The sequence below is a fragment of the Rhamphochromis longiceps genome, linkage group LG8, assembly GCF_057381845.1.
Source record: "Rhamphochromis longiceps isolate RC_006_pf linkage group LG8, R_longiceps_female_GT1.1, whole genome shotgun sequence".
NCBI classification, from domain to species: domain Eukaryota; kingdom Metazoa; phylum Chordata; class Actinopteri; order Cichliformes; family Cichlidae; genus Rhamphochromis; species Rhamphochromis longiceps.
This window is the reverse complement of record NC_140564.1, coordinates 15,514,536-15,536,304: the sequence shown is the minus strand read 5'-3', so window position 1 is coordinate 15,536,304 and position 21,769 is coordinate 15,514,536. Positions and strand designations below refer to the sequence as shown.

Below are 21,769 nucleotides of genomic sequence, written 5' to 3'. Positions count from 1 at the left end.
TACCTTGACAAAAGAATGTCTGTGGCATCATATAAAATGTAAAAACAGAGTTTAACAAATTTGCTTAAAAAAAAAAAAAAGGAAGAAAAAAAAAAGAAAAAGAAATCACAGCAAATTACAATGTGAAAATGAAACCACATTTATTAAGAAATTAAATCCAACTTCCTCTGTGCCAATGAAACGCTGATAAAATGTTGAGTTCCCTGGAGCAATCGCACAACTTGATCATTTCAAAATAATAAATTTTCTGTTACTGAAGTTTAATTGTAAAACAAAATGCATTCAAATCAGCTCTGACCTTCAAAAATTACTTCACTGGCTTCATAACAGACAGTAATAGATGGGTTCAAAATGAAATGTTACACACTTCCATGATGGCTATGACACAGTGGGTATCACATACTAGCAAGAAGCATCGTCTGGGTAAAATTTGGTGAAAGCTAGGGCCCAACTTTAAAGGAAAAATAAAGGAGAGCAAAACAAGACCTGCTGCACAGACACCTTCACATGTCTGACCGTCATTCATAAAATACTGTGCTCACATATGATGAGACAAGACCAATGGATACATTTAGAAAAAAAACATTGAGGAACAAGACAACTAAATGTTAAAAATATTAACCAGACACCATCTCTTTAATGTTTGATCACTGCACTCTTGCAATTATTCTGAGCAGGAGCTTCAAAAATTTATTGCAGTCATTTTAGGGTTTAAAGGTTTTCTTCACAACTGCATGACGACACGTTGTGCAGGTAAAAACAGTATTAAAGTGTTCACAGAGGGACTAGCAAGAGATGGCTGAGTTTTCGCAGCACCTCTAGTTGGATGACACGTGTAAACAAAAATGGTCCAATGGAGGAAAAAAAAAAATCAAAAAAAAAAAAAAAAAAAAAAAAAAAAAAAAATCTTTTTACCTCTTAAAACTAAAATTTTAATCAAGGCAACAGGAATCTCTTAGTGTGTAGGGGATAGAGTGCCGTGCAGAACTTCCTTCTTTTAGTGTTAAATCTACGGTAGTGTCACGAGAAATTCACCTTCAGGTAGTGTTTCTTCACAATGTCTGAGAAAACCGACGACTTTTGTTTTTCTTTTAGTAAAATCCTCCCTCTCTCCCCAGCTCAACAATTACATCCCCTGCCCTCCCGTTCCCCGAGGCCTTAGCAAAAAATCACTTCTTTCCCATCCATCTGAAAGGACTAAACAGATGCAAACCCAGAGAAAAGATCTGACAGAAACTCTTCTGCACCCCTTAAATCTGTAAAGTTCTTTCAGATGATCTACTAAAGCTTCTATGTAAGCAAGGACACAGGGTGAAAATAACCCAGCCGTCTTCTTCCCTCCAAGTAGGCGAGTTCTGATTTCGACTGTATTTGCTGCTCCCCGTTACAACACGCTGCACTTCCTCCTCCTTCTCTTGACAGGTGGTGGGCACAGAACTGCCCTGATGGCTTCATCAAACACCGTTTTAAGGCCACGCTGGGTCAAAGCTGAGCACTCCAAGTATTTCACTGCACCTGGTCAACAAAAAGGGGAAAGAAGAACAGTCTCGTTTTTTTAGTCAAAACATATTTTAAGATCCTTCTACACTTTAGGCAGCAAAAGGCAGCAGAGGTTTCTAAATAGAAAAGAAAGAAATGGATAAAAACACAATTACAAATAATCAATGATGAAAAAAACAACTCAGCAATAGAAATGTTAAATATTTTAATTGCCATAATGAATTATAAGTTTAAAACAAATTGTGCGCAGTTTTATCAGATTTCTAAAGGCTTAGTTTCTGAGGCTCCATCTGGAAGGTAGGAGATGGTCTCTTCCAAATAACTACTATGTGACTATAAATAGACACAATATACTCGCCAGCCACTTAATTAGGCACACCTGTCCAGATGCTAATTAATAAGTGTTTTTATTTTTCTTCTTATTATTATTATTATTAAAATGAGAAAAATATCATCAAAAAGAAAATGAAACAAAATGCTGTTTCTAAAGCAGCAAAAACAATTATAGGAGAAAAGTCACTACTTAAATACTGTAACAAGTGTAAAATGTCAATAAATATTCCTGAAATGCCAACAATGAATCGACAAACGAGCAACAAACAGACGCCAGTCGCTGCTGCTGTCAGTCTGCAGCCAAGTTAACAGGAATCTGCCAAATTTAAAATAGTCCCTTGCAGAGTTTGCCTTCTAGCATCCTCATCCTCTAAAATAATAGTCAATAAATTATTATTATTATTATTTTTTTTTTTTTTTTAAAAAGGAAGCATTTGTCAAAGTGTGGAGCTACAACTGACTTATTTCTTTAGCCATGGCCAACCCTTGCGGGTAGATAATAGGAGAGAGTTTCTTCTCCTTCAGCTTCTCAATGGTGTCCTTGTCGTCTCTTAGATCCAGCTTGGTTCCCACCAGGATTATAGGTGTGTTGGGGCAATGGTGCCTCACCTCAGGGTACCACTGCAGGGTGAGGACAGAAGTGTTGGCATGCATTATTATTAAATAAAAAGACGATACTGAATGCAAGTGCATCGTTTAAAACAACAGATTTCTTTCACAGTTTCCAGTTTCAAACAGTGTTACCTTTAAGAAGTGTGATCATTGCATCAAAGAGCTGCATTTGAACTAAAACTTACATTTTGCTTTTAAAACATTTTTTTTAATAGTTTTTTGGAAACCATTGTGACAAAAAAAAATCCTAAAATTAAGCATATTTCTTTAGCTAGACTTAGAATTGTGTCAAAAATGCACACCATCATCTGGCTATGTATCACACTAACACAATTACCCAGCCAAGCTGATCTGAGAATGGCATTTCATGGACAACAGTTAAGTTAATATTAAAGAGCATGCTGTACTGACCTTGGCACGGACGTTTTCAAAGGAGGCTGGACTGACGAGTGAAAAGCAAATCAGGAACACATCCTGAGGAGGACAAAACAGACACAAATCACTACGACATTAAGAACTTCACTATCGCTGTGCAGGCGTCTGTGTTCCAACTTTGAAAATAATAACCCAAACTTACTGTAAGAACTAATTAACCATAACAGTTGAGGATGAACATTTTGAACATAAGACTGACTAATGCAGATGTGAGGATTCACAAATAAACACAAACACAGGCTGGTCCTGTTGGGTAAACAAAGTGACTCCCATTACTCGAGTCATTGGCACAGAGGCCAACTTGACTGCGAAGACAAAGAGGGCAAACAAGAGCTGCTTTTCAAAAGCAAGAGCTGCTTTTCACTTCCTCCAGCCGTCCTCCAGACAGTGTATAGGTACTGTGGATACAAGGCTCTACTCTGCAGAATGCACAGACCCTGTCTTGAGTATTAGAGGCCAGTGAATAACTCCAAATCGGTGCTGGGTAAGTGAACATTGTCTGGCTACACCAAACTATGCAAGACAGTGGATAAACACATGTAATATATGCCTGTATACATACTGTCTGCGGGTAGGACAGTGGCCTGAGCCTGTCATAATCCTCCTGTCCTGCTGTATCCCACAGTCCCAGGTTCACTGGTTTCCCATCAACCATCACATTGGCAGAGTAATTGTCAAAGCTGCAGAGAATGAGAGGTGGATAATGTTTTTGAAACTATGCAAAAACGTACAAAACTTTTTTCTTCTGTAATATGCAACTTAATGTTCAAGATTAACTGCCACATGTCAATTTGACACCCCTACCTCAGCTGGCCAGTGGGGGATTTTGTGTGTGTGATACTTACACCGTGGGGATGTACTCTCCAGGGAAGGCATTGGTAGTGTAGCTGATTAGCAGACATGTTTTACCCACAGCCCTGAGAGGAGGAAGGAGGGAATGATGAGAAGTGGAGCACTTTACTTGAAATGTGTGAATGGGGAAACTGTGCTACTTGACAGGTTAACATGTCGAGTTACAGGTTTCATGTAAAAGATCTAGCTTTGGATGACCACTGCTGACCTACTGCTTTGGCTTTGTTGTGATCTTTCTAAGAGATGTCAGGTCTTAATCGCAAAAGTTTAATTATGCCCAGGAGTGTCCTGAAACAGCTTTTATATTATACGATCTAAAACACACACAGTATAGTATAGGGGATAAGAGCACATACAAATACATTACAAAATGAACTGTAGGCTTAGAAATGCATCATAATCCTAAGTATATCTGATCCATGATTTTCAACAAAGTGAGAATTTGTACACACACACACACACACACACACACACACACACACACACACAGATCATTAAATGCCACCCAGTCATACGGTGAACTATGATAGGTCTCAACTACTAAATAAAACTTTGTGCTGAGCACAGGTAAAGACATTATGTTTTTATTTGCATAAGTACTATTTCACTTAACATTTTCACTTTCATTTTCATAAAACTTATTCCAATATATAAATTTGGTAGTAAATTGAAATGTTTGCTTCATATATCAACTATTATTCTAGACATTTTTTTCTCTACATCCAACCCCAACCCAATAACAACTTTGTAAGCAAGCACACTGCCCTAGAGGAGTCTGATAATGCATGTTTTACATTTAAAATTGGGGGGGGGGGAAAGGTATTCAAAACGCCTTTTAATATCTCTAACAACACTGTAAACTTAACCTGAATTCAAAGATTCCTTCAGGGCTGTAGGTTTAGCAAATATTTAATCAAATTATTGGATCAGTATTAATAATTAAGAGTACCATCTGAATACTCCAGAATTTTGATCAATTTGAAATAAGCTAATTGGTGATATTTTTGTTTTGTGTAAAAAAAATTCAAATTTTTTTCCAATCCAGCATAAAACAAAATGAGAAAACAATACAAATATACACTATTGACAAATTATCACAATTTTTTCTTCCTTTTTTTGTTTGCAATGTGAAGATTTTAATTATTTATTTAACTAGTGTGTGCGCAAATATTAATATTTTAACTTGCCAATATTCAGTCTTCTATGTGCATCTGTCCCATATTACGGATGCTGAATCACTTTTATGGTAGGGAAAGGGAAATTTCAGGCCCTTTCTTTTCTAGTTTTTGAGATATTCATGTTCAAACATTGACTCAGATTTCAATGTGCAAAAAAAGGCCTGAAAGTGGATGAACGGGCATTTAAAACTTAATAAATATCCAGAAAAATATTTGAGATATAAAGCTAAATTTTCACAGCAACCACTATGGGAGTCCAAACTCTGACTGGTAGGCAAATCGGAGATGTTTGAGCAGAAAATGTTTAAAATTATGAGGAATTGAGAAGGAATGACCCAGCTAATTTAAAATTAAATGGCTTCTGCTGAATTTTAATGGTGGTTTGTTGTTTTAAAGCCTCAAACAACGAGTGAATTAAGTTTCTCAAAGGCCTTGGGCAGCTTCACAGCTGTTGTAAAACCATAATTTAAACAGACAAATGTAAGCACTTAATCATAACACTTTATAAAAAACGAAATGCCTGCTAAATAACGTGCTGTGGAGCCTTTCAGTCACACCGAACCGGGGCATGCAGATAAATCTGTCTGACCCAGCTGGGCTGGAGAACAGGCACAACAACAGCTGTCGCTCATGTTGGCTGTTATCTTAGGCATGTTAGCCGCTAGCGAACTGTTGGTAACTGGGTCAACTAAAACAGCCATAAAACATCGTACTGTGCTTCAAACTGTGAACATTTAAGAGCTCAAATTGATAATAAAATTGCCCTTTAACTTACCCGTCCCCCACCACCACACACTTTATGGCCTGCATCGAACGACTCTCTCTCTGGCGACTCAGCCGACGTTACAGCAGCTCGGCGTCCGTTAGCTTAGCTGGCTAACAGCGGCTATAATAAAGCGGTCCCGTACCGTCTGAAAAAGTGTGGAATAAACAAAGCGGGGGGTCCTCGACGGTGGTCCGAAAAGTTTTAAATGTTGCTACAGGACGTATCCGACTTGACTGTCCTTGTTAGTAGCACTCCGGTGAAACTCCAAAGTTGTAAAGGCAACACCCTAAAAAAAAAAAAAAGTCAAGACTGAGAAGGAAAAAACGCCCACAACTTGGAAGCAGAGGCTAGGAGATTCCTGCAAGGCATGAGATGGGTATTGTATGGTAGTCAAAATGTGCCATCTGCTGGTTAAAATAACAACGTGACAGCCTCCAAAAAAGTGACAAAATAACAAAAACTCCATAAACATATGATTCTTTGCAGCAATGCACTGTCATGTAAAAAGTAAGGAGAAAAAAAAGGAAAAAAGGCAAAAAAAGTTAAAATACTTGGAATATTTTGGAATAACATCTAGCTATATAATAATGTTTCATATTGCCGAATAATTATTTTTATAACGGCAATGTCTAGTTAGAGGTTAATAAGTGCAATCTATCTCTTAATATCTGAAGAAACGTGAGTTGTTAAATAACTGTAGGGACAGTTAAGCACATTCATGTAAATATTCAAGTGTGCATTCCTGCTGTCTTTATTGGTTAAATGTAACTGGCTGGGGTAAGCAGTGTCATTTTATAAAACTAGCAACATGCACGTGAAAAATACGTTTAAGAAACAAAGAAACCGCAAAAAAACAAAACAACGAAATCATCATTTAAAACCTGCAATTTATTTTCATTCTGGCTATCATTAACTAATAATAAAATTTGTTTTGTGAGATGAAAATTCTATGCAAACAAAACAAAAAGAAAGAAAGAAAGAAAGAAAGAAAGAAAGAAAGAAAGAAAGAAAGAAAGAAAGAAAGAAAGAAAGAAAGAAAGAAAAAGGCAAGAAATGAGGATGCAGGCAAAACCATTTCTGTGGCATGGCATATTTGATTTCCAGCCACTACATTATACAATTAAAGGGCATTAAATTAATAGGTAAAAGGCTTCCTGAACTAGTGTATTTGACAGAGAAGATGAGATATAATTCCCGGAAAAACAGAGAGTGAAATACATCAAATACATATATATATATATATATATATATATATATATATATATATATATATATATATATATATATATATATATATATATATATATTAAAGGCATATATGTAAATGAAATAATTTTAAAATAAATTAAATTACATTACATTTTGACTGAACAAAGATTTTAATAAAATGAAAGCCAATATGAGATCAAAATAAATACACTTAAGTGGAATAAGTACATATGAAGCAGTAATATCATGTACAACAAGTAAATATTTCAGAATCGGCAAAGGAAGAATGTGTGTTAAATGGGTTACAAAATGTAGCAAAAAAATTATGTACTTCTTTCCATGTTTTGATTTATACATGTAATGATCTATTTTATTTTGTGGCATTGCTGTCTTTACTTAAGGGCCTGAACACTTTTATTACTCATCAACGTGGTACAATCAAACTGCAGTTGTACATGCACACAGCAGGGGGCAGTATTGTACATCTTTGTAGCTCTGTGAAAGGGAAGCCAGTAGTGCTGATTTTTTCGTTGCCACTGGGGAAAAGTATAATAGAATCACAGATCGCTCTCTTTCTCTCAGCGTCTCTGAGCATCATCTCTTGACATTTATTTTGTGTCCATTAACTAATCACAGACTCCAAGGCAACCATGTCCCCGCTCACACACATTACTAACCATGTCTCTGGATTATGTTTTGGGGGAGATTTACCGGCAAACAACACATTAATAGGATAAACGTCACCATTAAGTGAGGGGGAGAAGGAGGGGAGAGAGATTAATGAAGGATAAGCAGGCCTGTCGCCATCACAACGGGGAGGCTGTAAAACACAGCAGAGGGGCGTCACACTGCGTGATTACTGTATGTCAAACTGACAAAATGAATGAAGAAAATCTTCCCCGAGGTTGTACTCATGCATCCTAATGAAGAAAAAAAACACAAAGAAAATTTGTTCTTAATGTTTTACTGTGAATTTTACACAGCACAAAGTTTTTTCATAATAGTTTCTTTTTTAATGTTTGCATCTAGTTTAGCAGCATGTTGTTAATATTTTGAGTCTGTTCAAGTGATATTACTAGTAAAGGCAGTTTTAGCAACACTGGATCTTACAGTATTTGAGCTTTTTGAATATAAATTCAGATATTTTTTTTTAATTTACTCTCACCACATTTCTCACATTTTTTTAAAAACCTGTAAAGTTGCATTAAAGGTGAAAAGCTATTTTCTTGCATATCTACTGTATTCTTACTGCTTTACACTCTAATATCGTAATGGATTTGTCCCCTCATTATACCATTATTCTATTATGTTCCTGTTACAATCTCCTTACTTATGTCACACAGTTCCTGTACTTTTTGGGCAATGAACATTGGCTCAATGAACATTGTCCTATTGCTAGCTAAACATTAACACAGTCACATAAACACTGGAAACAGCATCATGCATCCCCAACAATAAAACGTTTTAATAAACTTACCTAAAATAACCATCTGAGACTTTAAAGTCATGATCATTTATAGCACCCAAGTGTATTCATAAAGAAAGGTACATTAAAATGCACACATTTCCTTTTTTTCTCTCTCTCTCTCTTTTTTACAGCAATGTTACTGTTGCAACTGGCATGACAGTTGAAGTAATTTTCTTATCTAGCTGAAAAGAAATGTAGCATTTCCCTGAAAGTTAAACTCTGTCTATATTTTATCATCTCATTTAGATTTTGCGGTTTTGCAACGAAAAGCCGATGTGGTTGACTTGTGCAATGAAGCAGATCACATAAAACCTAAGATTAAGACTGTAATCTGATCTCCGGTGCATTCACTGACAGCGGTAGGGATGTGTCATTACTTACACTATAGAATACAGTATCTGTTTTCTTCATGGTCAACTTTGGGTGATTTTTTTTTATACCTTTAACATCCGACCTTTAATAAAGATGTGAGGGTTTTATCATTGGGACTGTTTTGGCCTTGTCTTGCTGTAACACCTGAGTTTAGGGAGGTTTTAAAAACTATTCATGAACTTAGCCTCCAAGTCTTTTTTTATGCCATCAGTCCATATGCATCTTCCTTCAAACCGCTGCTCAGAGAGACATATCATCAGATCATTATGCTGTCTAATAAGCACCGAGATTTAATGACCCTTTTCATGGTGTTGCCATTTGCATAGGAATCATATTGACAGTCTGCACGTAGTCATCACTCAAGTGCCTGAGTATAGCTTGCAATGGTGCATGTGGGGAATCACACAATGTGGGAAAATTCAGCATTTTAAATGAAGTAAAAGCTACATTCTCTGGATTTCCTCATTCCAGCTGAATTGAGCACATAAAGCAGATGGCTGATCCCAGCTGAGGATTTGCCATTTGTGCTGCTGCTGCTGCTGCTATCTCTCCTTCCCACATGATCAATGTAAGCCTATGCCACAGCGACAGGAGATAACCTACATAAATGATTCAGTAGCTCATGATGGACTTTCCAAAAATTTAGCTGCGACTGCAACTCTGATTAAGTCACTGCAAATGTTCATTTGGAGCTCATAGTTCGGTTTCATAACTTTACTTTTTTACAGCACAAATCTATGAAGCAAATCCCCCCATGACAATGTGTTAGAAACAGAAATAAACTCTGCTTTATTCTTTGAAACCTTCCTCTAGGTGCTTCCCGAAGGCTTCCTCTAGCATATTCTCCACCTGGATGTCGAGCTTTAACAGAAGGATGCATGTTTTCCTTCAGTTTGGCTTCAGGCAGTGCTGTGCACCTTGTTTATTAGCCAGTGGCAGCAGATGGAAAGCTCCCTAAAAATAAGCAGCGCTTTTGAAGTATGACAAGCAACATGTGCATGGTTTAGTCGTGAGATGAAAGGGGACTTCCATGCAAATGTCCAGTCCCATTTCTTTAAAAAAAAAAAACCCATCTTTTAACTATGCAATTACATTTTAACAATCAAATACAAGTCAGAGTTTTTTACAATCAAATGTCCTGGTGAGTCACATGTTGCAGGGGTGGGTGTGATGGGAAGCTTGTGTCTGCTCAAACAACAGAAAAACTGCAGAGCTTTGCTCCCAGCTGGAAAGACGTCCCACGTGTTTCCCTTTGTCCCCTCGCTCTCATTCGGTGTGTGCGCATTTCTCTTTCTCCGGTTTCTTTTCCGGCCTTCACCAGCTTTCCCTGCTTCAGTCTCGCCACCATTGTGAGACAGGAAGTGTGTCACATTACTTGTGTGTTGGGATTTGCAGGAATGTGTGGGGGAAGTTCATGATGGTTTTCACAGGATTGAGGAATTCTTAAGAAACTCAGCAGGTTCAAAGCCAAATGATACAAATGAAACAAAATATGTGTTTGAAGAAAATAAATTCTGTATCTGATGACAGACATTGATAAGCAGGGTCATTGCAGTGGTAGACCGAAACACAGGAGGTGATAAATCAAATGCAGTGCACTCACTAATTGCCTAATTACATTTAACATTTCATCACTTTCATTTGTAAATCTCACTTTCAGGGATCTAAAATCCCACTACTTACCTAACAGAGCTCAGTAATCAGCATTTTTCTATCTTAAAAATAGAAAAAGCGTGGAGCTACATTGCTCAACCTATGCCTCATTATATCAGTATGGGTCAGGAAGCAGCTTACAGCGTTGCTGACTTGTAATTTTCTTCTTCAGAGCAACAAAAAGTTCAGGGCATAAAAGTTTGTAAGCTAAAAGAAAAAAGTCAACAACTTCCTGGAGAAAAACTTTTGAGGGTGAATGTGGATTAGTCATGGGATTTTGTGTGTGTGTGTTTTATTGCCAGAGGTGCAGTTGTGGTCAGAAGTTTACATACACTCATCATGGACATGAATGTCATCGTTACTTGATTTCTTTGAACTGTTCTTTTCCAGGGTGAAATGATTGTAAAGCATACATCTAGTATAACTTTAAAAAACAAGAACTTGGTGGTTCTGAAGGTTCCACGATGTCTTGAACTTGACAAGGATGAGGCCTATTAACCTATTAACTAGTGATCATTACTGATTACAATTGATAGATTTATATATTAAGTACATTCCAGGGTCCTTAATCATCAGAAATGATCAAGCTAGGCGGCTAATGTGTACATTTACACTTGTAAATGTGGTAGTAATGTTAATAAAGTGTGAAATGGACACTGTGGACTGATGTGTTTATTACACCTTTTGCCGTGATATTGGGTTGAATGCTCAGAACAATGGGAAAATCCAAGGGACTCTAAGAGGAGTGAGGCCACAGACTTAGGATCATGACACTAGACGACTGTAAGTTGGACACAGTTGGATGTTCCACCAGGACAATGATCCCGAATACATATTAAAATGGTTTTGGAACGGATTAAGCAGACTAACATTAATATACTGGAATGGCCTTCCCAAAGGTCGGTGGTTTGTGGAATACACTGGAAATTTGTGGAATACACTGGAAATTTGTGGAATACACTGAAAAGATGAGTCTGTGCCGGGAAACCGGCCAGTTTAAATGAACTTTACAAATTCTGCTAAGATGTGTGATCAAACATCCAGTCAGAATTATGACAGAAGCTTGTTGATGACTGCCAAAACCTTGGATCAAATATTAGTAGGGGTGCATGTATATAGTTGAACCTTTATGTACTGTATAATGTTGATCATTTAGCTATGTCTATTATTCATATACAGTCTATGGTTTAGTGGTACGTAGCATACTTCAGCATGGTGATCTGGTTAAATGAGCACATCTGAGAATGCCATCATACCCACCTTAAACTTGATCTCCTAGCATGTGTGCATGACCATCACACAAAGTTATAATATTAGCAACCAAACCACAAACCCCTGACAATGTCTACATTACCAACAGTAAGAACATCCCCAAATGATTTCTCTATATTTCTTTTTTTGTGAAACAGTAACACATTTACAAAGTTATAATAAACTGATGTTTGAAGAGTTTAAATTGACGCGTCCACAAACATCACAAAAAGGACAACTCTTGCATGCGTGCACCCATTGATGACCCTGCACATGATGTTTTAATGCAGATGACACAAGTTGCCTTACAGGATGTGCGTCCATGCAAAGCTTTTTTTTTTCTGGCTTCTAAAGAAATAAAAACAAAATGCATAACTACATTTTAATGAAGTCAAGTGTGATGACCGACTGGGGCCAACTTTATGAGTCAACAAAAATGAGAATGCTAGGGCAAGGAAAGACTGACTCTTACTTTTTCTGTCTCTTTCTATTTTAAATTCGCTAGAAATTTGAGATGACTCACAAAGTATTTTTAGGCACACCTCTGGAAGACAAATGTTCCATTTCCAAGTATTCCAAATTATTCAAAACAAAGTGTACACCATAAACAGCAGATGTATGAAGTCTAGCTTCAGTGATTTGAAGGAAGCTCTTGCTTGAGTCCACCCATTTGGTTTCAATGAAGCTGGAAATGGAGCCTCTTCCTGTTCCAGTCCGGACATCTGCATGCAAGACAGGATGATTCCCAAACCTATGGCTGTCACCTCCCTGCATTCCTGCTTATTGTCACAGCCAGGAATACTAGTTAAAGAGAAATATGCCGAAACTGTCACATATCCAATTATTCAGTCCTCAAGTTTCTTCAAGAAGGTTTGTATGAAAACTCTAACATCTGACTACAAGCATGCCTCTGAGGGGGAGTGAGGAGGAATTCATGGGAAACATGCTACAAATTAATTACAGCTACCCACGCTGTGGACTCAGTATCTGTTTATTCCATGAGCTTTGCAGTGGGAAAACAAGGAAGGCCATTAAATTACTATTTTTAGGAAGAGAAGTGTAGTTTGCTCAACAAGTAGGGTCTGTCTTTAATTTGAAGTGAGGAATGAGGAAATGAAGTAACTGTTCATTTTTTATTTTCTGGAAAGAGCACGATTAGAAACATACGATCAGATCACAAGACGGAAACCCATTCTTCAAATTGAAATAATGAGTATTTCCAGATACTTAACTCTGGGAATAAATGAATGCGTGCATATATGTTAAATGTTTGTATTTCTAGTAGATTAAACTGTGTGTCAAGAGTGTTGATATTATTCAGGTCAGATATCAAATATGTAGAGAGTGATTTAGCTTTAAGTTTGTATTAGAATGAAACGTTACCCCACTCAGATTCATAGATCCATTATATCATAGATAAATCTGCTGTGATTGGAAGTATGTGTACGTGTTTGTTCTACTTGGTAACAATGACGTCATTGCTGAGGCATGAAACAATGAATGCAGGCATGATTTATGTCAGCCGTTCAGCCAGCAGAGGGATTTTCAAATCAGGAGAAGTTTACTGTGATTATGCCACAGAAGGGAAACTAAGCACGGGAGTTTTACTCGGCTTTCCAGTAACAGTTCTATTATAGCTCAAGGTTTGACTGAACAAAAGACTTGCAATTATCAGACTCTTGGTATACTAAAGGTGTGGCATTCAACAAGTTCATTTTTCTTCTTGCAGTACAAAAAAGCATCTGAACAAAAGACTGAAAATAAATCATGTTCCTTACATCGCTCTTGTGATGTTCCAAACTGCAAACTTTTCAAGTGAATGAAACCTTTGTAGCATTATGGTGCTTTTACTTCAGGCCTGGATGTTTCCTCCACACGTCTTCATGAAACAAACCCACAAAGCAAGCAGGAGTTACTGAAGTAAAGTAGAACTACTGAAAATATAAGCTGAAAGTAGCTTATCAGGTTTTAATGTTTACTATAATTTAACTTTTATTACTTGCCTAAGTCTTGAGCTGCCCCTCATTTCATTATATTTTGGTAGGAAAGTGGAGAAAAGGTCCAGCGATTTATTAAAATGTGCAAAACACAACTTTAAGTTGCCTTTGGGAATACAATTTAAAAAAAAAAAAAAGCAAAAAAAAAAAAAGTGTATTTGTGCATGTGCTTGCATACTAACGCAGAAACCGTTAGTGGTAAAAAAAAAGCCACTGCCTCCAAATAAGCTCCCATGTTATAGTCATAAACTGTATATATTGTGCCACCACTATGTTTATTTCCAAATTAAACACGTGTGTCTTCACTCTCCCACTCTGCATGCTTTGTAGTTAATGAGAGTTTAAGTCTTGCATGCTGCAAGCTTGTGCTCACATTCATGGATTATTATCCCAAATATTTCAGTCACCGTGGATATGGTTGCTGTTTGTTATTGAACCTTCACTTTGAAAGAGGTCAGATTTCATAATGCTGCAAGGGTGGAGGAGGACAGGCCCATCACATCACTTCCTGCTCTGTAGCTTTTTTCCATTGTGCCCCTGTAGTTCTGCACAATGTGTCCTCAGCAACAACTCCCTTCCTGAGCTCTGGGTTTTGCACTTTCATATGCATTTCATATTCTTTGCAGTTGGACTGCTGGCATGGCTTTGCTGGAAAATCCTCAGTGAGTCAGACTCCTTTGGCGGTGAGCCCTCAAAGGTGTCGTCATGCGTGCATCACCAACATTGAGGCAGGTATATACAGTGGGGCAAAAAAGTATTTAGTCAGCCACTGTAAATAAAGCAAGTTCCCCCACCTAAAATGATGACAGAGGTCAGTAATTTGCACCAGAGGTACACTTCAACTGTGAGAGACAGAATGTGAAAAAAAAAAGATCCATGAATCCACATGGTAGGATTTGTAAAGAATTTATTCGTAAATCAGGGTGGAAAATAAGTATTTGGTCAATAACAAAAATACAACTCAATACTTTGTAACATAACCTTTGTTGGCAATAACAGAGGTCAAACGTTTACTATAGGTCTTTACCAGGTTTGCACACACAGTAGCTGGTATTTTGGCCCATTCCTCCATGCAGATCTTCTGGAGAGCAGTGATGTTTTGGGGCTGTCGCCGAGCAACACGGACTTTCAACTCCCGCCACAGATTTTCTATGGGGTTGAGGTCTGGAGACTGGCTAGGCCACTCCAGGACTTTCAAATGCTTCTTACGGAGCCACTCCTTTGTTGCCCGGGTGGTGTGTTTTGGATCATTGTCATGTTGGAAGACCCAGCCTCGTTTCATTTTCAAAGTTCTCACTGATGGAAGGAGGTTTTGGCTCAAAATCTCACGATACATGGCCCCATTTATTCTGTCCTTAACACGGATCAGTCGTCCTGTCCCCTTGGCAGAAAAACAGCCCCATAGCATGATGTTTCCACCCCCATGCTTCACAGTAGGTATGGTGTTCTTGGGATGCAACTCAGTATTCTTCTTCCTCCAAACACGACGAGTTGAGTTTATACCAAAAAGTTCTACTTTGGTTTCATCTGACCACATGACATTCTCCCAATCCTCTGCTGTATCATCCATGTGCTCTCTGGCAAACTTCAGACGGGCCTGGACATGCACTGGCTTCAGCAGCGGAACACGTCTGGCACTGCGGGATTTGATTCCCTGCCGTTGTAGTGTGTTACTGATGGTGACCTTTGTTACTTTGGTCCCAGCTCTCTGCAGGTCATTCACCAGGTCCCCCCGTGTGGTTCTGGGATCTTTGCTCACCGTTCTCATGATCATTTTGACCCCACGGGATGAGATCTTGCGTGGAGCCCCAGATCGAGGGAGATTATCAGTGGTCTTGTACGTCTTCCATTTTCTGATGATTGCTCCCACAGTTGATTTTTTCACACCAAGCTGCTTGCCTATTGTAGATTCACTCTTCCCAGTCTGGTGCAGGTCTACAATACTTTTCCTGGTGTCCTTCGAAAGCTCTTTGGTCTTGGCCATGGCGGAGTTTGGAGTCTGACTGTTTGAGGCTGTGGACAGGTGTCTTTTATACAGATGATGAGTTCAAACAGGTGCCATTCATACAGGTAACGAGTGGGGGACAGAAAAGCTTCTTACAAAAGACGTTACAGGTCTGTGAGAGCCAGAGATTTTCCTTGTTTGAGGTGACCAAATACTTATTTTCCACCCTAATTTACGAATAAATTCTTTACAAATCCTACCATGTGAATTCATGGATTTTTTTTTCACATTCTGTCTCTCACAGTTGAAGTGTACCTCTGGTGCAAATTACTGACCTCTGTCATCATTTTAAGTGGGGGAACTTGCACAATCGGTGGCTGACTAAATACTTTTTTGCCCCACTGTAGGTCGAGTGCAAAAAGCACCTTTAAAACAGATATTTAGACTTTTCTCACAAGTTAACCACTGATCTTGTAATTGATGCAAATAAATACATCGGGAAAACATCTGGCCAAATCAATAATGTTAAATAAAATGATATGATATGATGTAATCACCTTATTATGAACTATAATGTGAACTAACTAGTTTTAAGGGATAAAACAACAATCCATGATCCATAATCCAACGCCTATGACATGTTTCTTATTGGTTTATCTTCACATCATTGATTAATGAGGTTAATCTCCAACTGAGCTTTTTTTGTGGTCATAAATAGTCTCAATAGTCTCCACATAGTGTATAATTCATATGCTGCATCCTCGCTTGGATAATGTTTTCATTTTGAATGATACAAACAGTTTTTCTGGGTAGTCATGTGAATCTAACACTGCTGAAGTCATCACTGCATCAACAACACTGGAGTTACATGACTGTTCAGAGAAACTGTTAATAAATGATCCATTTAACTGTACATCAAACTGATAACAAAGATGTACATGTTTAATAAAATCAGGCATTTACATTAGGAAGGGCAACAATTAGTATTTCCATTAAGTTCTTTAGCTGATATGGTAAAACGGGGGACTTATTTATAATCAGCAGCCAGTTATGTGCGTTAAATCCATGTGGAATTAAATGAACTGTAAGTCATTATTTTTTAATTTGTAAAGCAACTCATTGTGCAACGTATAATAAAAAGTACAAGATTAAATAAATCCAAATATCCACTATATATATATGTTAGGGGTGCAACGACACACAAAATTCACGGTTCGGTTCGATACTTTGGTGTCACGGTTCGATATTTTTTCATCCATCCATCCGCTTCCGCGTATCCTTTTCAGGGTCGCAGGGGGCGCTGGAGCCTATCCCAGCTGTCATAGGGCGAAAGGCGGGGTACACCCTGGACAGGTCGTCAGTCTGTCGCAGGGCTAACACATAGGGACGACAACCATTCACACTCACATTCACTCGCACATTCACACCTAGTGGCAATTTGGATTATCCAATTAACCTATCCCCACAAGCTGCATGTCTTTGGACGGTGGGAGGAAGCCGGAGTACCTGGAGAGAACCCACGCAAACACGGGGAGAACATGCAAACTCCACACAGAAAGACCCCGGCCTGATGGTGGAATTGAACTCAGGACCTTCTTGCTGTGAGGCAACAGTGCTAACCACCACCATGCTGCCCCCCCCCCCCCCGATATTTTTTCGATACAAAAAAATGTTCATGCCTTTTTAATTTGTCATTTATTAAAAATTTTTACCTTTACCTTACAATGTAAAGCAGTTGAGGCAGCTGTTGTTGTGATTTGGCGCTAAATAAAGAAAACTGGATTCAATTTAATCTAACTTTTGTGGGAATTTCTTACCATTTTCCTTTCTTTCTTTCTTTTTTTTTAGAAAAAACCTTGAAAGAAATTGCAAGAATAATAGTAATCTACATTAAAAAAAAATCACGTGCAGGGATTGTGTTTTTTCTTTCTTATTTGAGTGAGTAATTTCACTTTAAATATCACAATGCTTTACAATTATTTTGCTTGATTTAAATACCCCACATCACTCATTTTACTTTGTTTGGTTAATCAGTAAGCGCCGGTTACATTGTGTGTAGTGTAATGTATCGTTGGTGTGGGGGGTGTTATTTTTGGGGGGCGGGCCTTGATGACGTCGCTCTTGCAGTGTCGCTGGTGTGAACGCAGACGGAGCAGCTGAGGATGGAGCAGAGGGACAAGAAAGCGGCTGCCTCACATCTCATCGTCTCACCTCACTCGTGCAATTAAAGAGCTTCTTTTAATATACAAGGAGGCTTCTTCCTCACCTCCCTCCCTTCTTCTCCCTTTTTTCTTTTTTGTTTTCTGTTAATTTTGCCGCTGACATCTGCTCACCGGTCCACTCCTCCATCTGTCAACACACCGCCGGCGTCGCCTATGTGTCAGTGGACGGAAAGAAAATCCCGGTAAAGACAGATAAACAGAATTTCCCGCGAGGTTTCACACCTTCTGCTGGAAGTGCCAGGTCGCTGGTATGGACGAAGACAATCACGGTGAGGCTGTTTTCCTTTCTCCCACACTGGTTTTCTCTCCCTCTCAGTCTGCGCGCAGGGGAGGGGGACACGGAGAGGACGGTATGGATGGATGTGTGCGAGGACGCAAGGATGCGCGAAGACATGAGGTTGTCTTGTTTAGACATTCCCAGTCTTCCACGGTCGGCCGCCGTGTACCCTGATAATACATACCTGCTGATAAAAGAGCGTTTTTCAGATATAGGGCAGCCCTGTAATGATTTGCATGCCCTCATTCATCGCAGGTGAGATCCTGATCTTGGCAGAAATCAGGAAAGAAGGGTGGAAAAAAGCTACACAAAGCAAAATTTTCCCTGCATGCTTCTTTTCCATCTGTTTGATGTCTCTCTGCTTTGCTTTGAAGTATCTCTCACTATCTCTTGGCGCCATGTGAAGCCTGTAAACTGGTGGAAATTGATAAGATATCTGACAGGCACCCTTCCATATGGAGGATAGTGCATTTTCTTGTTAAATGTTCTTTTTTCATGAGCAGTTCTGTGTTTAAAAATTAGGGGTTTTTTTAGGATAGTGACACCCATTGCACATTTGATTAAACTCTGTCTGAAGTTTTACTGCTAGATCTTGTAGTAAAATGAAATACTGTAATACTCATTATTGAATTAGATGCAAGATTTACATTTTTGATCTTGATGTAGGTGGAAATTAAGCATGATGAGCTCACTAGTGATATCCAGTGTGCGCTGACTGTCCTGACTTGGGTATTAAAGCTAGTATAATGCAGTCCTGATGGTGGGTTTTGGTTTTAAAGCTGAATGAATTCAACCAGTTCAGGCGAGTGCAACATAACCCAGATTACCACACATGGTGGCTGCAGCTCTGAGTTGGTTATTAAATGATGGTGGCGAGCGACACACATACGGGATGCTTCCAAGCAGATAATCCTAACCGTCTTCTGGCCTGAAGTCCTTGAATACAATGTAGTGTAAACAAATGGATATAGTCTGATAACAGTTTGGCGGTTAAACTGTGAGATTAGTAGAGGCAGGAGAGGCGTTCCTCTGAACTTCCACTTTTTCTTTTTTACCCTCATCGGTGTCATGCTTGAATTACCTGAATATAAGGAAAGCTTCATGCTCTGCCCTGAATTTGAATGAAAGTGATATAGATGACACAGATATTTCCAAATGTTCCAGTCAGTATGCCCTTTAGCTGATGTCCGTGTTCAATTTTATTTGAATTCCACTCGGGTAGCTTTGCATGATTCACGCTTAAAAATCCTCTCCATTCTCTGTCTGAAACAGGCATTCTTTAGCGCGTCTCCATTTAGGCTAGCTTCCTTCGTATTGGCTGCCCCTCTCAAACAATCAGAGCTGTTTGCCTGAGATCAACGTGTTAAGAGTTGAAAAGAAACACATGAGCTGAACATTTACAGCAGTCTGAAAGCTGAGCTCTTGCTTTACAAGGACTACTTATACACACTCTGACTCCATTATTTGAAACTGTTTAATATGAGCATCCATCAGTGTAGGAATATTTATATAATAGACAAATAAGGGACTATATTTTGGAGGATTTGTGTGAATATTAATGTTTGTATATTTGCTGCCAAAATCAGGCGTATTGATTTCTCACTCCACGCTCTCACTCTAGGGCTAGTTATCAACAAGAAGATCTAATGTGCCACAAAGGTAACTGTGCTGATTCATGATCCAAAGGGCAAGAAATATTCATATTTTAGCTTTACCAGAAGGAAAAACAGCCAGCTATGAACAAAGATCTCTCTTTTCACGTGTGTTTTAGGAGAAGAGTTTTAAATGTGTTATTTCAGAGGCTTGCAGACATGAATATTATTTTACAGTCATCCTATTTGGACTCTAACCCATGAGGAGTTAGTGTGGTTGTTCCATTTTCCCTTAAAATCATGCGCACTACAAGCCATCTCCTCATATGAGGTCAATCATAGCGATACCAATTTCTCTCCTCCCCCCCCGAAAAAAAAATCATGTGACAAGAAGAGAGAGCTCAAGAGCACAGAGGCACGCCGTGTGTGATTAAATCTGAAATATAGGACACGAGCTTGTTGAGATTACACGCAGCGGTGTGCGTAGCGGATTTTTCAAATAACTTTCCATACATGTTAAACTAATTGAGAGCTCTGGAGCACTTACTCACACTCTCGCTGCCTCCCATCGCTTAAAAATTGTTCGCATGCGCACCTTGATACGCTGATGCTAAGCGAAAGGCATTTGGCGCCTGAATCTGTCTGCCAGTCACTTAACGGGCAGCTGCACAAAGTCAGTAATGTCAAAGACTCAGAGGTGTGTTCTGCTACATTTTTATGTCAGATCACTGAAAAAACTTTGTGATGTCAGTGCCGTGGTGATTTTGCAGACCTTTAGCTCAATGCATGATGATCTGCCTTGTTGCAAACTGTGCTTTGTAGCTCTCTTATCTTGCATTCTAACATATGTGCACATTATGGGACCGTGTTCCCACGCCTGCACGTCCAGCCTGCACGCAAACTGCACAACATATGTTCAAAGTTAAGGGCATCATTTGTTCTGCACCGTTGAGCCAATCTGAGAACAACAGAGGCCCAACAGATGACATCATATTTTATAGGATTAAGCAACAGTACACAAAGAGCTAATGCTCCCTCAACCCTCCTCCTCTGTAACTCTAAACAGTGTATGGGAACATGCAGCTGGGCCCAAAATGACAAGGCTATACTGAGGTTTCTGATATGAGAGGCCTTTTTTTTTTTTTTGGTAGATTACAGGTGTGCACCAAATCGGTATAATCAATGCTTTCTGCTGACACTGATTATCAGGTGATCAGGCGATGATGTATACTATTAGCTGGCTTTGCTTGTAATCATGAACCAATCAGGGAAAAAATTACCACCCGCCTCTGCAGCTCTCTTTAGCTAAATGACCCATTAAGAATATGCTTTGGGCGTGACTAACTGATCGCACCGTGTTGACAGTCTGCAAATAAAATCAGCCTATGATGTGAAAAGACTTTAATTTTTTGTGTTTAAATCCAGTTGCCGCCCACGACTCGTTGAAAGGTTTTCACTATGCTTGGTGTTGTTCACTCTCTAGTCGCAACTTGCGGCCGTCTAGCTAAACAAAAGCCGCTAAAACGACTGCGTGCTGGCGTCCCTGCAGTAAGCGACCACATAAACACTAAACCACTAAACACAGTGGAGCATTTAGTTATTTATTTTCATGAGCAGGTGGAGACCAAAACAGAGGGAAAAGGATTTACCATTCATCTCTTAAACACATGCCGATTGTCACGTTTAAGGAATCTTATACATTCAGTACAAAAATAAAAACAAACAGATGTAGGCTGTCCAATGGCCTCATAGTTATTTCACATTGTTAAGCTTTCCTTCCATGCTGCGGCCTCCGTGGTGCTATCACTATAACAGCTGGAGGACACATCGTACATAAGAGTCCATAATGGGCACATTCGTTTATGGAATCCCAAACATTTCCTTTGGCAGGTGTGAATGAGTTTTGTTTTGTGTTACTTCACAGTGGTGCCAGTGTGATCTGCTCCTCATTGCATGCTGCATTTCTGTTGGATGGTTAAGAGACTTAGATCGTAGCTCCAGTCCTGCAACCCTCCATTTTTTCCCACTGTTTAGCATGTTATAGCGGCTAGATTTCAATCCATGTCAACAACCATACAGTAAGCAACTCATTGCAAGGGGAAAAGTC

General features: G+C 38.9%; 2 protein-coding genes across 2 annotated transcripts in view; one reads left to right on the top strand and one right to left on the bottom strand.

Annotated features, from left to right (window-relative positions):
• Positions 1 to 115: 115 nt before the first annotated feature.
• On the bottom strand, positions 116 to 5,990 carry LOC146663292 (ras-related C3 botulinum toxin substrate 1). The gene is made up of 6 exons (XM_085415966.1): positions 5,686 to 5,990; positions 3,726 to 3,797; positions 3,443 to 3,560; positions 2,857 to 2,919; positions 2,295 to 2,454; positions 116 to 1,515 (listed from the first exon to the last, which is right to left on the bottom strand). Exons 1-6 carry the CDS (start codon positions 5,718 to 5,720, stop codon positions 1,385 to 1,387), a joined length of 579 nt encoding a protein of 192 aa, XP_085272092.1. The 5' UTR covers positions 5,721 to 5,990; the 3' UTR covers positions 116 to 1,384.
• Positions 5,991 to 17,705: 11,715 nt separating this feature from the next.
• LOC146663291 (cytohesin-3-like) overlaps positions 17,706 to 21,769 on the top strand; it is a 34,316-nt gene continuing 30,252 nt past the window's right edge. The window contains exon 1 of the mRNA XM_085415964.1: positions 17,706 to 18,062. Within this exon, the coding sequence (XP_085272090.1) occupies positions 18,044 to 18,062 (19 nt within the window). The 5' untranslated portion in view covers positions 17,706 to 18,043. The remainder of the gene's footprint in view (positions 18,063 to 21,769) is intronic.

Bases quoted from the DNA above. Each gene is read 5' to 3' on its own strand.
- LOC146663292 (XM_085415966.1), bottom strand. From the start codon at position 5,720: ATGCAGGCCATAAAGTGTGTGGTGGTGGGGGACGG. The intron at 3,561-3,725 runs GTAAGTATCACA...CATTCTCTGCAG, and splicing joins GGAGAGTACATCCCCACGGT to CTTTGACAATTACTCTGCCA. The intron at 1,516-2,294 runs GTCAGTTGTAGC...TTTGTTGACCAG, and splicing joins GGCCATGGCTAAAGAAATAA to GTGCAGTGAAATACTTGGAG.